The 17084-nt window shown below is 35.7% G+C and overlaps 1 protein-coding gene across 1 annotated transcript in view; it reads left to right on the plus strand.

Moving 5' to 3' along the window:
- Positions 1-17084, plus strand: part of CNTN6 (contactin 6) — a 269942-nt gene that overhangs the window by 114866 nt on the left and 137992 nt on the right. The window contains 1 exon segment of the mRNA XM_011220649.3: positions 1275-1450. Coding sequence (XP_011218951.3) covers positions 1275-1450 — 176 coding nt within the window.

Below are 17084 nucleotides of genomic sequence, written 5' to 3' on the forward strand. Positions count from 1 at the left end.
TTCTCTTTATTAGAAGGAAATTGAGGTACACCAGAATTGGCTAACTAATTTTAAAATTGATTGAAAACCTCTGATTGATTTGGTATTTGGTCAATCACTTCTCATCTTCAGTAGGGTGGAGAAGTACCTAAGTTTGTATTTCTTTTCTACTATGGTAGATATTTGCCATACTCTCTACACTGGATTTTTTCACAATGTTCCTAAAGAAGTCAATGATGTTTGGAACAATACTATAAAATGTAATTTCTTTCTTATAGTTAGCCACCCTCATCAAAATATTTTTTAATATGATCTTAGCATGAAAGGGAAAATTGTAGCAACATTCTGAAAATAACATGGTTTGGAAATTAGCTATGTTCCATAAGGCAAAGTCATTCGCTTGTTTTTCTAAAAGTTAGGGGGCAAAGGTGGGGGAAGTAGGTTTGGTAGAGATAATTACTGGGTATTCACTCATCTTAAAAAGACCAAATGTAATTTTCTAAAACATCTTACAGTTCTTTGAAAATAAATATAACTGTAAGGCCCTTCTGCTACTTAATTCATGTACCAAAGGATTGTTGACTAATAGGTAAGCCAAGAGACTTTTTGCTTCCTAAAATAAAAACCTCCCAAATTACATTTGTTTTGTTAAAGTATAATTTTAGGTTGGCATTTCTAAGTACTGTTGAAATACATTCAGCATGATTAATTTTCCAAGTAAGAGACTAACAGAGACAATCATGTTCTAAAGTAGGCAGGTTATTATTGTTTTGATATCAGCCTCAAATTGGCATTGGAAAATCTTTGCTGGCTTTCTTTATGCCATTTGTAATATATCCTTTTTGGATTTCTATCTCTAAATCATTTTCGATGTCCAATTTTTTTAGTATCAGTTGTGGGGGTTCAGGTATGGTATATGTTATTTGAAAAGTCGCTAAAGGAATAGAATGGCCAGTATTATTGACTGAACTTCTCAGTTTTATTTCTCATGTCAAGAGTTATGTTGCCTCTTTGTACACATTTGGGTAAATGTTTGTGATTCATAGAGTAGAAGATCTTTCAAATAACCTAGTTATTAATATCACTGAGCTCCTGAAACTGAAGGATTGTCTCCACATGTAATCATGTTTGTTGTTTGTTGTTATTGTTGTTGTTTTAAATGATCCTAGCAAATACATACGTACATACATACATACATGCGTAAATGGTCCAAGCAGTTACAACTGCATGTTGTTTAAGACTAGGAGTGTTCAACTTTGTATATTATAACATAATTTGATTTTTTTCCCTTGAAGGTGGAAGCAAAATGGCACAGATATTGATTTTACCATGAGTTATCACTACAGGTTGGATGGAGGCAATTTGGCAATCAGTAGCCCCCATACAGATCAAGATATTGGCATGTACCAGTGCCTGGCCACCAACACTCTGGGGACGATTCTGAGTCGGAAGGCGAAGCTCCAGTTTGCATGTGAGTTTATGGGGAAATATCTAATCCCTGTGTTTTTTTAATACAATATTTTTTAATATTAGGAAAAAAATTTGGCTTTGCAAATCATCTCTTCTTTGAGAGTGATTAATTTATGGAGATAAAAGTTTTAACTGTGCATTTTATGAATTCAGACTCTTGGGGATAGTCAAAATCTTCTTTAAAAAAAGAAGAAAATATCAGTGTTATTATATTTTATAAATTATATTTAGAAACGTCTCTAAAAGTTCCAGATATAAATATTAAGAAAAAGATATATGACATATTACTATTTTTCTTTCTTTTTTTTTTCTTCTTCTTTTGCATTATATATTAGTGTGCAGAGCACAGGAAGAAAAAACTGAGGGTAGAGATGTTTTCTGGGGGAGGTGGGTGTTCTCCCAGGAAAAGTGATTATGCACCCACAGTTTGATGTAGGTGGAAATAAAGTGGTTGCCAAAGGCAGGCTTTATATTAACTGTAACAATGTCCAGCTGCATCACATAAATGTCATCCAAGTAATTACCTTGGTGACATTTGAGGACATTAGCAGATGAACAATAGACATATTGCCTCTTATATCCTTTATATGTAGTGTTTCCAGGGACTGAAATGTTTCATATTCAATCCAGGAATAGCCTTGATTGAAAATAATTATATCTGTTGATGTAGATGGAAGAGAAACCTTGAATTTCTCTCTCTCTCTCTCTTTTTAAATTTCTCTCTTTACACTTCCTCCCCAACCCCTCCTCCACCCCTGCCCACCACAGAGGATATATCAGGAAGCCAAAGAGTTAGCAGCTAATCCTTTGGGTGCTAATGGAAATGTATATTCTGTCTGTTACTTTGAAAAGGTAATTGTTTTGAAATTTTATTAATAAAATATATATCCAGAGCCTACCTTTCAGAACTACTGTACTCATCAGTAGATACATAAATTAGTAATTGAGTCTGTTTCCCACTGCAAATCTTGTGTTCCAAAATCCCTTGCTTCATATACAGTTCCCCTTATGTTGGCCATTTTGGGAATGGTCTTGTTTCTGAATATGTGTGTGTTTATGTTCATATGTGTATTCAGTCATATGTATATAAACACAAGCGTTATATAGGTATATACACACACATATATATGTATGTGGTTATACATACACAGACACACATATATGTACACACATGCATTGCTAAATTTATCTGAATGTGTTTGTATATGTGGAAATAGAAAGATAATAAAAACAAAAGTTTTTGGAGCTAAGTGGAATATGAACAAAGGCAGGTGGCTGTTTTAAAACTTAATATAGAGATAATCACAGATTATCTAAAGATTTATGTATTTTGCGTAAGATTATCATTTGGAAAAATAAAAGTAAAATGCTGATCAGAAACTTATATTGTAGAAATAAATAATACTGCAGAGATTTTGAATGAATCTGCCACAGTATTTATTTCTCCTGCTTGGATAGGATATGACCCTGGAATATACACATGATTTGGATCAGATTCCATAAGATAAATTTGACTTTCTGGAAAGGAATATTCACACAGCACAATTATTTGTTTTACCTTGAGTATCTCTAGACCTATGGATTCTATCTATTCATGACAACAACTGAATACCTATATGTAAAGTTAATGCACTGTGATTAACAAAACCATAGATTTCCTCTTTTCTTCTTCATCCCTTTTTTAAAGAAAAAAAATTTTTTAATTCCCTACATTATTGTTTCTTACCCTTTTTCTGTTTTAAAAATACATGTAACTAGGGACACCTGGGTGGCACAGTCAGAAGCGTTCAAATCTTAGTTTTGGCTGGGGTCATGATCTCAGGGTCATGAGATCGAGCCCCCCATTGGGCATTGCACTCAGCATGGACTCTGCTTGAGATTCTCTCTCCTTCTCCTTCTGCCCCTCCCACTTGTGGGCTCTCTCTCTCAATAAATAAATCTTCAAAAAAAAACTACATATAACTAGAAGCCTCTTTAAGTTACAATATGTTTGCTAAAAAAAAAAAAAGGAAAGGTTTAAATTAAGAAGAAATTACATATTTTTATTTGGATGAGTGGGATAAATCAAATCTGTCTTTGCTGATTTTCCTGTCTCTTCATAAAATGTTCCTTTCTGGGTCGAAGGTGTATGATTGTTGATCTCTAACAGCATTTCTTTCACTATTCATGCAGAAAGCAGGATGGCCTATATCCACTAACTGATCTTTCTTCTGCAAACTTAAAGGATTTTAGGTTCCAAGCCTGAAATTTAGAGAAACAAAAACAAGAACCACACCATCCTGTCTCTCTGTCCAGGACCTGTAGTGGTGCCATATGCCTGTAGTGTTTCCTGCTGGGTCCAGGGAGAGATTTACTTGAGTGTAATTATCTCTCTTCATTTGAACCAACCCTAAGCATAACCAGCACATTTTAGTAATTTAGAATTATTTCCCTCCATCTCCTGTGTCTCATAAGTACTCTGTGAACTCACTTAAGTTGGTTGTTCATTCTGTGTAGTAAAATACAGCTTAAAAAAAGTTGAAAATTCCAGATTTAACTTTGCCACCCACTGTCGTACAGCTGTCCGTGGTTTACTCAAGGTGGTTTACACAAGGATCTTAGGAATGAATCAAAAAAGTGTTGATGACTTACAGTCCAGGAGCCTCTATTTGCAAATCCTTCTGTTCTAATCTCATTTTAAAATACAGGATATTAATTTTGCAATATAGACTTTCTGAAGTTTCATCCAACGAAATTACATTTGTATCCACATGTAAATCTACAGACAATTTGAGAAATGTTTATTCTTAAAGAGAGAAAGGGAAGAGAGAGAGGGAGAGAGAGAGAAACAAGAGAGAAAGTGGTAGAAGGGACATACCTAATCAAGAATAAATTTTCCTATGAAAACACACTCGTTCCTATAAAAAAATCACTAATCATTATGAAAATGTAAATCAGAACTATAACAAGATACTGCTTGACACCCATTAGGATGGCTGTTATTAAAACACACACACACACACCACACACACACACAGGAAAATAACAGATACTTTCATGGCTGTGAAAAATTGGAATGCTTGTGCATTGGTAGTTAGAATGTAAAATGGTAGAGCTACTGTGAAAGACAGTATAGCAGTTCCTCAAAAAAAGTTAACAGAATTACCACATGACATAGCAATTCCACTTCTGTGTATGTACCTCAAAGAATTAAAGGCAGGACTCGAACAGGTATTTGTATACCCACATTCATAGCAGCAATATTCTCAATAGTTAAAAGGTAGAAACAACCTAAATGTCCATCAACATAAATAAAGAAAATGTAATGTGTGTTTTTGTGTGTGTATACAATAGAATATTATCCAACTTTTAAAAAGGAATAAAAATCTGATACAACATGTATGAACCTTCAAAACATCCTGGTAAATGAAATAAGCCAGACACAAAAAGACAAATATTATATGATTTCACTTATCTGAGGTAACTAGAAAGGCAAATTCATAGAGACAGATGGCAGAGCGGTGACTACTAGGGACTGGGTGGAGGGAAGAATCCAGAGTTAGTGTTTAATTAATACAGAGTTTCAGTTTGAGAGGATGAAAAGTTCTGGAGATGAATGGTAGCAATGATTACACAATCTGAATGTGTTCAGTCCCACTAAATTGTACACTTTAAAATGATTAAAATGGTAAATTTTATGTTATGTGTCTTTTATTACTATTTTTTAAATAGTATCATCAGAATTCAGTGGAATAAAATAATCATTTCCATTGGATTTTTTTTTTCTGCATCATAGTTCTTAAAAGAAAAGAAAAAGAGTAAGTTTTTCTTATTAGGTATCTGTTCTGGTTCTTTGACACAGCAAGTAGAGTCTGGATGCTAATCTCCAGCCAAATGAAAAGTTCCTGAAGTGCAAGACCTGTACCTTCAGTTTAATTTGAATTCCTCACCACCACCTTCATAAATTTCCAACAATGCCCATTTTGGTAGAAAAGGCTTTAGGTAGGTTGGATAACAATGGTGGTTGAATGCCAAGATTTTCGATACAGACAGATCTGAGTTCAATTTCTATCTCTGTCAAATATCTAGTGGTAAAATCAGGCTACCTCAGCTGTAGTAAGCCTCTGTGATGAAATGTATACAGTGGAAATGACAGCATCACCCACAGGATAATGACCTGGACTACCTGAGGTAATGATTGCAAAACCCCGGTGATTTATAGGCATTTGTGAAATAGTAGCTGTAATTCTTGCTGTTTTTAATTCCCTCCCTCAATTTGGCCAAACAGATACATATTTCAAACTGCTATAGTTACTCATAGAAAAATCTTTCCATTTACATTTTAAAACTTCCTCCGGACTAGTTCTTTCTTTTCTTATTTTCGAGACTTTTACGTGCTTTGACATATGTTAACTTTCTTGAGCCAGGCAACTAGCATAGGAGATAGATGCTATTGTTGTTTCTATTTTACAGATTAGAAGCCTAAGGCTCACTGAGATTGGGGCTTTTTAAATGTCCATTGTTAGAGAACCAACTGAAACTTGAGTATAAAAACTGAGACTCTTAAGGGCACGCCTTTCATGTTATAGTGTCCTTCCCAAACACTGCCCACAGAAAACCTGTGTGCTTCTTTTTTTTATTTGATTTGCTATTGGCATAGTAATTGCCTCAATATTAAGCCATATCTTCAGGACAGTTAGCTTTACAATAAGCCTGGTGGTAGATGCTAATGAAACCCTGTCCAGACCCCATTTAATGGACAGCATGCCCATCCTCAGTTTTTAATGACCACAGCTGCACCTGGTCTACCATTTATGCCGCCGACTCCCTATGGGATCAGGCTGAAGCCAGACAACAGCTGAGGACCATCCCCTTCTTGCTTAGCTCCTACCCGGCTCTCCTCTGCTTCCCTCCCTCATTTTCTCATGGGAGTGTTCTCTCCCTAAATCATACGCACTTGAATATCTGCCTCAGGCTCTGCTTCTAAGGGACCCAAAGTAAGACAGACACTAAACATTTAATATAAGATATTTGATCTACTTATTGATAGAAAAATTAGGTCCAGAAACCCTACTCATATGAATTTCTATAGTAAGAACAAAGTTGTACATCAAAATAAAATTGTATCAGCAACTCTGCTTCCTACTGGTTGGCAGTCAATTGCATAGTGTCACTTTGACCTTGAGAACAAATGAACTATGAACAGCCTTTCAGAACCTAACCTGTCCCTGGGAAAGACTCTGTAGGTACATACCTCTAGATAATTGATGGCTTTTGTTTGTAACTTTTATCCTGATGTTCAGCAATTCCGAAACACCCTCAGAGTTTATTTTAGGCTCAGCCTGTAACACTTTGCCTCATCCTGATTCATCCCACCATGAAACCCTGCTAAAATGCAGCCCATGTATACAAAACTATCTATTATAAAATGTACTCCTAAATAAAATCTGTCTGTAACCACCTATGTTACCCAGACAAGACATTCATCTCTGTGGACTTATTAAAGGTATGTTTTGAATTATTTGATTACAAAAGTCCCCGTCAGTTCTTCTACATAAGATTCTGTCATTCCAGATTGTCAGGTAGATTTCTATTTTAAGCTCTTCCTTCTTCCCCCCAGTCTCAACCCTAAAGCAAATTCAGCAGGTGTCTAGCCACCAAAAGCTCCTGCTCCCAACCTGGTGTTCTTGAATGATAAAACCAGATTGACTTTTATAAGCTACACTTGTTAGCTGCTTTGAATTTCTTTTATTTCTCAAGGACTTTGGTAGTAAAGGTTGAATGTAGACTTCTTCCTTTCATATGTATGTTAATGAATTACTCTGTACTTGTGTGAGAGAACATTGCATCTGTCATTGCTGTTTAAAATGTCAGCCTTGAGAAAAAAAGATAGGTGTTTTGAAATAAATCTATGATTTCACTAAGCTGTATTTTTTTTTTTGAGATTCTTCTAATAATACAGCTCTACTAATGAATAGAGAAACATTTGGGATAAAAGTTACTCATGAATAGGACTTTTTGGTTATGCACTGTTCCATATTTAATCACAGATACCATTTCAAATAAGGTTCTCCCCTTATTGCCGAGGCAAAGGAGCTACACTGGAGCCTCCTAACTGACCATTCATTTATTCATCCATCAGCCACCCAGAAAACACCTTATTTATATGCATCTAGCCCTGTGCTAGGGCCTAAAGATTAAGTGATAGGTAAGAAACAGCTACTCCCTGTCTTCACAGAGCAGACAGCTGAAACCTTAAGCACAATTAAAAAAAAAAAAAAGGGAAAGAAAGAAATTGCCAAAATTTCTATAGTACATATCATACAGCAGGCATTGTTCTACACTCTTTATGTAAATTAACTCCAGTGAGCCTCACAATAACGCTACGAGGTTATTTTCAGATGAGCAGATTGAGGCATAGAGGAATTAAGTAACTCGCTCTATATCACACAAATAGTGAAGTGGCAGAGTCAGTTTTTAACGCCATGCAGTCAGAATTCAGAGTCCACATCCCTACTGCCTACCGAACCTCCTTTAAGAAAATATCAGGTGACGTGGGAGAAGTAGACTTAACCTATAATGCAGCCCAGAGTAAGGAATAGTAAGGTTTACCTGAAGTGGGGAAAGGGCAATAGAACTCCTCCAAAGACAATGTGGCTTGAAATAAACCTTGAAATATCAATTTGTGTTCCTGACACAACAAGTGCGTGGAAGAACAATCAGGTTGAAATTAGATCCAAGACGAAATGCAGATGTGTGAACAAGCCCCAGTACTGGAGGATATATGAGGAGATTGACAAAGGACCAGGCATGATAACAGAAATGCATAAGGCCATGTTTATAAAATGACTAGTTTTCTAGGGAAAGGCTGAAAAATAATTTGGAGGCAGGTACATTCAAATTTTGGAGGCCCTTTACATCCAAGCCCTATCTAAACAAAGGGGTGATTGAATGATACTATGAAATGCCAAAGAAACACACAAAAATCCATCATACTGTGATGCTTTTAGGCAGAGGCACCAGAGGCAAACTGCCTGTGTTTGAAGAGTATTCTCCAGTCAATGTGACATTGTGCACAAGTGTTAATTCATGCATAAATGGGGTGTTAATATTACTTCATATAGGATTGGTAGCAGGACAAATACTTTTTATTTTTTTATTTTTTTTTTTTTTATTTTTTTAAAGATTTTATTTATTTATTCGACAGAGATAGAGATAGCCAGCGAGAGAGGGAACACAAGCCAGGGGGAGTGGGAGAGGAAGAAGCAGGCTCATAGCGGAGGAGCCTGATGTGGCTCGATCCCATAACGCCGGGATCACGCCCTGAGCCGAAGGCAGACACTTAACCGCTGTGCCACCCAGGTGCCCCAGGACAAATACTTTTTAAATGTAGAGCAGAGGGTAAGGGTGACTGTAAGTTGTTAATGGATTGCTCAGCAGAGACCTGGCTATGCAACTATCATATAATAGATGTTTGGGACATCAGTATTTATCCCCAGAACAATGGAAATATTTTGAACGAAGTTAAGGATTTTGAAGTTGTTTATAAAATGTAGTTTGAAAATGCCACATACTTTTCCTATAAAAATATTAGTCTGATACATTAATGATATTACTAATATTATTAAAACGACCCTACACATACTTAGGGACGCTCCAAACCTTAGTTTTCATACTTGTAACATGGGGTGAAGGAATTCTTGCTCCACATCAGAGGGATGATTTTAGAGGGCTCAAGGTTAAAATGCAATATAGTTCATTTTAAAGGGCTATAAATATAGGCATTTATGATCATCATAATTTTTTTTGCTGAGGAATGCAAAGGATTTTATATCTGCAATGCTGTTCAACTTTATTCTATCCTTGTAAGCTGTTCTAAACTGTGTTTTACAGATAGAGAAATTCAAGGTGGGGGAACTCTGTTACTTGCCCAAGGTCACCCAGCCTACAATAGACCAGAATTTCTCATATCTCCATCTCAAAATAATTTTTAAATATATATTTATTTATAGATAGAGAAAGTGAAATGAAATCCACATGAATAAAAACCACAATCACAGCACAACAGTAAAGGTATCCAGGTAAAAGCCATAATATCGACGTCTTTGATCAGTTTAAAATGTCCTTAAAATTTTTTCATACATTAGAAATGCAAAAACAGTTATACACGATCCTGATGATATGGTGATAAAGTACATTTATATCTGAAAAAGAAATTAAGACCAGGGAAAGAAGCTTTAAAAATAACACTTAAAAACTCATTTGGAAATTGTAAAGTCTCTGGTAATTGTGAAGTATGTGTTAAGTGGTTAATGCATATCTAATTACAAATGAAAATGCTAGATGGCTTTTAACCTTTTTTTTTTTTGTATATTAGAAAAGAAATAGCTAAACAAAGTGGGAAAATACATGTTTTTTCTTTAACTTCTCAAAAGAAAGTTGATAAATTAGTATTGGTTTTTCATTATCACTTGAGAAAACACAATGTTTCAATGAAATTAATATCCTGAATTTGTCTTAATCTATTAATAACCACCATTTGATATATCAAGGAAAAAACTTCATCTTAGCTTTTAAAAACAATTCATGTCTTAAACAAGGGGACTTGGAGCAGTCACATGGTTGAATTACAGCAAGCCACTATTATATTTTTAAAATCTAAAATACAGGGTAGCAGATTACCCAATGTTTTAGCCTCATTGCTTTTTCACCATCACTGCTGGACATCTATTTATGTACCTTATCAGAAATGATACTCTCAAAATTCAGGCCTCCTCTCACCTCTCACCCTTATATTCAGTAGGACCTAGTCTTTGGTCCATTTGAATAAAATTGCACATTTAAGCTGCCAGTCTGAGTTGGAGTAGGAGAGGGAAATGTTAAAAAGTAAGGTATTCATCCTATCAAAACTGAGAGTTTTCCGATTTATAAAACTAAGAAAGAAACCCAAAGCTGAAATGCTTATTTGTTACTCTTGTGCTAGTTGACACATGGCTTTGAGGAAGTTATGAGCGTAGCCCGTAGAGATTTTGCTTTTGAAATTTATAAAACAGGTTGAGAATAACAGCAAAATTTTTGTTTGTGTTAAAGAATCAGATGAAATAATTTCTGAGATTTATTGTTAATATATATCCGATGTCACCTAATAGCAAATTAGAATCAAGTATTTAAAAAGTAAATACAAATATAAAGAAGTTTTGGTGCCAGGTCCTGGAAATGTTTATCATATTTTAAGGTATCAATTTATATACTCTATTTTCTAAGAGGTATAACCCATATAGAAAACTATAAAACACATAAATATACAGCTCAATGAAGTATGACTAAGCCAGGTCCAGAATATTGCCAACACCCCAGAATGCCCTCTCCTTTATATACTCTTCCAGTTACTACTTTCTCCTTCCTCTCTACTATCTTATTTGTAAATCCACAATTAAATATTACCTTTTTGAATTTCATATGGATAAAACCATACAACATATATTCCTTCAAGTCTGGCTTTGTAGCCGGCAGTGTTTGTGAGACCCATCCACGTTGTTTAGGTAGTCACTGTTCATTCATTTCTATCACTATATAATATTTTATTGTATAAATATACTATAGGGGCACCTGGGTGGCTCAATTGGTTAGGTGTCTGTCTTTGGCTCACATCATGATCCCAGGGTCCTGGGATCGAGCCCCACATTGGGCTCCCCGGTCAATGGAGAGCCTGCTTCTCCCTCTACCTCCACTGTTCCCCCTACTTGTGCTCTCTCTCTCTCTGTGTCAATAAATAAATAAAATTTTAAAAAAATAAATAAATAAAATACAATAAATATACTACAGTTTAAAAATGACATTGGCTGGTAAGGGAACTCAGGATTGTTTCAAGAGGCAAAGATGAATAATTATTTATGAATATTCTTACATATATCTTTTGGTACATTTGTGCATACATTTCGCTGTTGTACATAGCATAGAGTGGAATTACAGGGCATTTGGGTATGCATATTTGCAACTGTACAAGATAATGCCAGCTGTTGTCCGTAGTGATTTTATTAATATAGTCTCTTACCAGCAATACTTTCCTGACAACATTTGCTATTGATGGCATATTTTATTTTATTTTATTATTTTATTTTATTTTCATTTTAGTTAGTTAAGATATAGTATAATATTGGTTTCAGGAGTAGAACTGATTGGTTCATCACTTACTTATAACACCCTGTGCCCATCACAACAAGAGCCCTCCTCAATACCCATTACCCATTTAACCCTTCCCCCACCCACCTCCCCTCCAATAACCCTCAGTTTGTTCTCTATCCTCAAGAGTCTATTGTGGTATGTTTCCCTCTCTCTTTTTTTCCACCCTCCCCTATGTTCATCTTTTTTGTTTCTTAAATTCCACATGTGAGTGAAATCATATGGTATTTGTCTTTCTCTGACTGACTTATTTCACTTAACATAATACACTCTAGCTCTAAGCCCATTGTTGCAAATGGCAATATTTCATTGTTTTTGATAGCTGAGTAATATTCCATTTGTGTGTGTGTATACTAAATATATATATATATATACATATATATATATGCCATATTTACTTTATCCATTCATCTGTCAATGGACATTGGCTCTTTCCATAATTTGGCTATTGTTGATAATGTTGCTTTAAACATTGGGGTGCATGTACCCTTTCGAATCAGTATTTTTTTATCTTTTGGGTAAATACCTAGTAGTGCAATTGCTGGGTTGTAAGGTAGTTCTGTTTTTAATTTTTTAAGGAACCTCCATACTGTTTTCCAGAGCGGCTGCATCAGTTTGCATTCCCACCAGCAGTGTAAGAGGGTTCCCCTTTCTCCATACCCTCACCAACACCTGCTATTCCCTGTTTTGTTAATTTTAGCCATTCTGACAGATGTGAGGTGGTTTTGATTTGTATTTCCCTGATAACGGGTTATGTTGAACATCTTTTCATGTGTCGATTAGCCATTTGGATGTCTCCTTTGGAAAAATGTCTGTTCATGTCTTCTGCCTATTTCTCAACTGGATTATTTATTTTTTGAGTGCTGAGTTTGATAAGTTCTTTATAGATTTTGAATACTAACCCTTTATCTGACATGTCATTTGCATATATCTTCTCCCATTCCATAGGTTGGCTTTTAGTTTTGTTGATTGTTTCGTTCACTGTGCAGAAGCTTTTAATCCTGATGAAGTCACAATAGTTCATTTTTGCTTTTGTTTCCCTTGCCTCCAGAGATGTGTCTAGTAAGCAGTTGCTGCAGTAGAGGTCAAAGACATTGCTGCCTGTGTTCTCTTCTAGGGTTTTGATGGTTTCCTGTCTCACATTTAGGTCTTTCAACCATTTTGTATTTATTAATTTGCCAGTCTTTTAAAAATTTTAGCATTTTGGGAGCATATGTAAATGTATCTCATTTTGGTTTAATTTATTTTTCAGATATCTAATAAAATTGAGCAACTTTTTTATGTGTATTGGTTACCTGCAACTCTCCCCACCCGTTAAAAAAATCAAATCATTTTTTAGGGGCACTGGCTGTCTAGTCAGTAGACTTTGCGGACTCTTCATCTTGGGGCAGTAAGTTCTAGCCCTACGTTGAATGCAGAGATTACTTAAAAATAAAATCTTAAAAAAAAATGAAGTCATTTTTCCATTTTTCTAGAGTTGTCTTCCTTTTTCTTTGTGGCTGATTCTAGATCTGAGCACTTTGTTGCTTTTATATAGGAAAACAGCTTCTCCTACTGTGCGACTTGCCTTTTTACTCCCTTATGTCTTTTGATAAACAGAAATTTTTTTATTCCGTAAGGTCCAATTTATCAATCTTTTCCTATAAGTGATGGTGCTTTTTATAAAATTTTAAGAAATGTTCCCTTGCCCTGAATTCATGAAGATATTTTCCTATATTATCTTCTATAATTTTTTGTTTTGTCCTTCATGTTTAAAATTGCAATGCACCTGGAAATTATTTATTTATTTGTTTGCATGGTACAAAGTAGGTTCAATATAGGTTCAGTATATATATATATATATATATATATATATATATATATATATTTATTTATCTTCCCCCCATGGGAATACAGCTGAGTCAGCAGATAGATTTAAAAATGCAGTCCATTAAAAAATGCAATCTCTCTTCACTGTTCTATAGTACCAGATTTGAAAGAAATCAAGTATGTTTGCCTGGGACTGCTGTTAGGTTCTCTCTTGTCTCTTTCATCAGTATATTTGTCTACCATTGTGCAAATGCCTCACTCTATTAATTACTGCAGTCTTACAGTAAGTCTTGACGTCTAGTAGTTACTAGAATAGATAAGATGGATAAAGAAAAAAAATGAGGCTCAAACTGTAAGCTAAACTCAAGAAGAATAAAACCCAAAGAGAATAAAAAGAATAAAAATTAATATGATAAGGTCCTATCCAGTTACTCAAGTTGAGCTTTCTAGAGGCCAAGACAAAAAAGGGTACATATCTTTCATGGGATAAAAACATGCCATTGTTCTGTAACATAATTGCTCTGACTCTAGAACCTGAGAGAAGTTTCTCCTGTGAATGCTCATGAAGAGCAAAGTGGGTGATTCAGTAAACGACATTCCCTTCACAAACATGCTCGTACACTTACAACACTGGATTTCCTATAGTGGCTTCTTATATTTCAAAAATAATAGCTAACATTCATTAGGTACTTCTCAGACCTTTTCCATAACATTTGTTAGGAGGCTTCCCAAACTATGTGCCCAGTTTGCTATTACTGTAGCCATTATTACAGTCAAGATGTGTGAATCCACCAAACTCTGATTTCTCTCTGTAGCCATTACAACATCAGTAGGTCCTCAGAAACACAAGCAATAGAAATGAGTTGCTGAATTCTTCAGACTTTGAGTGAAGCTTGTGCTCACTCTGTTCATATATTTTGTGGCTTTTCTTGGTGGAAGGTTTACAGAGCATAACTCCCTCCAGAGTTCTTGCCTATTTCAGAAAACTGGGTTAGAATATTCTCCTTGAACATTCCTGTGTGCTTTTATGAGGCTGAGTCTCTTCCTATAAATGGGTGTTTGGGAGGAAAGTTGTTCTGGTTCCTGAACTGGTGTTACTATATTTATGTTATCCCCTTCATTATTGTAGGAGTGAGAAAATGATGGGAATTCATATAAATAAGACATATAAGCCTTTCAACTTTTGTGATCTGAGGATGCCCTCTGTGATACATGTTATAGACATATGTTCCTGAAAAGAAGTACCAACCTTCTCAACAGTTCTTCCTAGTTAAAGAGAATAATCTATAGTTCAGTCCTCAAAACTACCATGTAAACTTAAAATCCCAATTTTATAGATGAAGAAAATGAGGATCAGAGAACTGAAATGTGTCCAGAGACACTAGAATACAGTGAAGCTGGGATTTGATGCCAGTCATTCCGATGGTTTAACCCATCTCCCTAATCATTTAATGAGTGCTTGTCCAATATCAATGTGCATACGAATCACTTGTGGATCTTATTAAATACAAGTACTGATTCAGTAGGCCTAAAGTGGGGCCCAATAGTTTACGTTTCTAGCAAGCATCCAGGGGACACTGATGCTGCCAGCCTCAATACCAGAGTGAGTAGGAAACATAGTCTCAAAATAAGATTTAGGACATTGCCTAAAGGCAGTCCAGTAGCAGCACTACTATAGGGGTCAACCCAAGGTGATACAATAAAGGGAAGCAGCTCTGCTACGGTCTACATGAATCCAGGGGAAAAGCAAATATTAATTTATATTTCCAAATTCTAAGATGACTGTTCAACATATTCATTTATACGTTCAAATAATGCATATTTCCTGAGCACCTACTGTGTGCCTAACACATGTGGAAACAATGAGCGAAATAAAGTCTATTTTCTCTGTTTGTGCCTCTCCTTAACTATAACCACAGGCTTGCCATATATGTATATACAAAATGCTGGAATAAAGAACAAGGAAAAATGTGCTTGAGAATTATTTTGAGATTATTTTGACTATAATCCCCTGTCAGAAATACTATCCCCCTAGGCAGTATTTCTACTCATGACATCAGGAAATGCAAATGAGGATGAGACTAGATCTACAGACAAGATTTCCGAAGTCAACCTCAGGGTATTTTCCCCCTTTTTCAAGAATTGTGGAGTTGAGAGATCACCTTTACATACATATTAATGAGTTGTTTTGCATAAATCAGTTCTTTCATGAATGGAGATTATGTAATCCTTGTTTAATTCTCCCAGAAATCCCATCCATAAGAGCTACTAGACTTCCTCTTACTAGTGTTCTATCCTTTGAACACAAAGGATTTATTTTAATTATTTCATCAGTTTTAAGCAAAAGTAATCAAAAGTAAACAACTGTGCTGGAAGGCAATGCCCCCCTGCCAGCCTCTCAGCTTTCTGGAAGGCTCTCTGATCTTTGTACCATTTTCAGTATTCTTTTGGAAAGTAATCCTACTGTTTTCATTTAAAAAGACATGAAATCTCGCTGAGTCAAACATGAGGATTTATTACTTTCTTGTTTGGCAAGTCTGGCTGACTGAGAGGTCCTGACTATTGTTATCAATATAAATATTAGTTTTAATAAAAGCTAATATATAGTCAGTAAGCCAGGCACTGGGCAAAACAGTTCCACCATGTTTAAATTCCCACAGCAAGTTAGTGGCAAAGGGAAGATTTTAAACCTGGCTCTGACTAACAACAGAAGTCAGGCTTTGAACACAGTGATGGCCTGTCAAAGCATCCCTAATGGCAGGTGTTCTAAAGAAGTTTCCTGTTGGTGGTTCCAGTTATCCTACCTGCATATTCCACCTCTCTGCACTTAACAGAAAGAAGTGTCAGAGTTTGTGATGATCTGGATAAAACTCTCTTCCCTTCAGCTCCACATTCTTATAGCAGGAATGAAGAGGGTTTTTTGACAAGATCTCCCATAAACACACAGCCAAATACACATCCTTGCCCACATATTTGCCTTGACACATTACCTCTGATGTGTTAGGTCTTCCCTATGGTGTACATAAGGCATTGTAATAAGCCTAGAGTTCCAAGATCAGCCCCCATTGCCCAAACACTGCTGTACCCATAACTGCGTGTTCCCATTTCTGAACCCAGTTTGCAACACTCCCTTGCTGGTGAGATTCTTCCCTGGACCTCCTGAAACCAAGATCAGTTATCAGCTGAATCCCTCCATCCTTATCTTCTGCTCTCAACTTTTTCCTCATTTCATTGCTTTGACTGAAATTTGGCTTTCATTTAAGAATGCTGTTTCTTTTGTATTCCCCTGAATTGGTGACTGTTTTCTCCCATACTCTCTTACTACTTGGTCTGTGAATAGGGGTAGAGTCCTCCTTTCTCCTAGATGATTCTTCCTCCCTCATATCTAATGCCCTGGGCACTGCGATCATGCCATCAGACTATGCTACCACGTAGTTGTCATGTTCTTGCTTGAGATCACCCTCATAGTTCCCTGAAGACTTTATCTCCTAGCTCCTGTTACTCTGTCCATAATATTCCTGTCATATTCTTGGTAATTTCAGCTTTCACAGAAATCAGCATTCAATATCAATAACTTGACTTCTTAGTTCTCTGATTTCTTGTTTTCCATTGACCTTGTTCATTACCCTAACTTAGCCAAAAACCTCCCTGCCAAATTCACTCCA

Source organism: Ailuropoda melanoleuca, chromosome 4 (genome assembly GCF_002007445.2).
Source record: "Ailuropoda melanoleuca isolate Jingjing chromosome 4, ASM200744v2, whole genome shotgun sequence".
Taxonomy (NCBI): domain Eukaryota; kingdom Metazoa; phylum Chordata; class Mammalia; order Carnivora; family Ursidae; genus Ailuropoda; species Ailuropoda melanoleuca.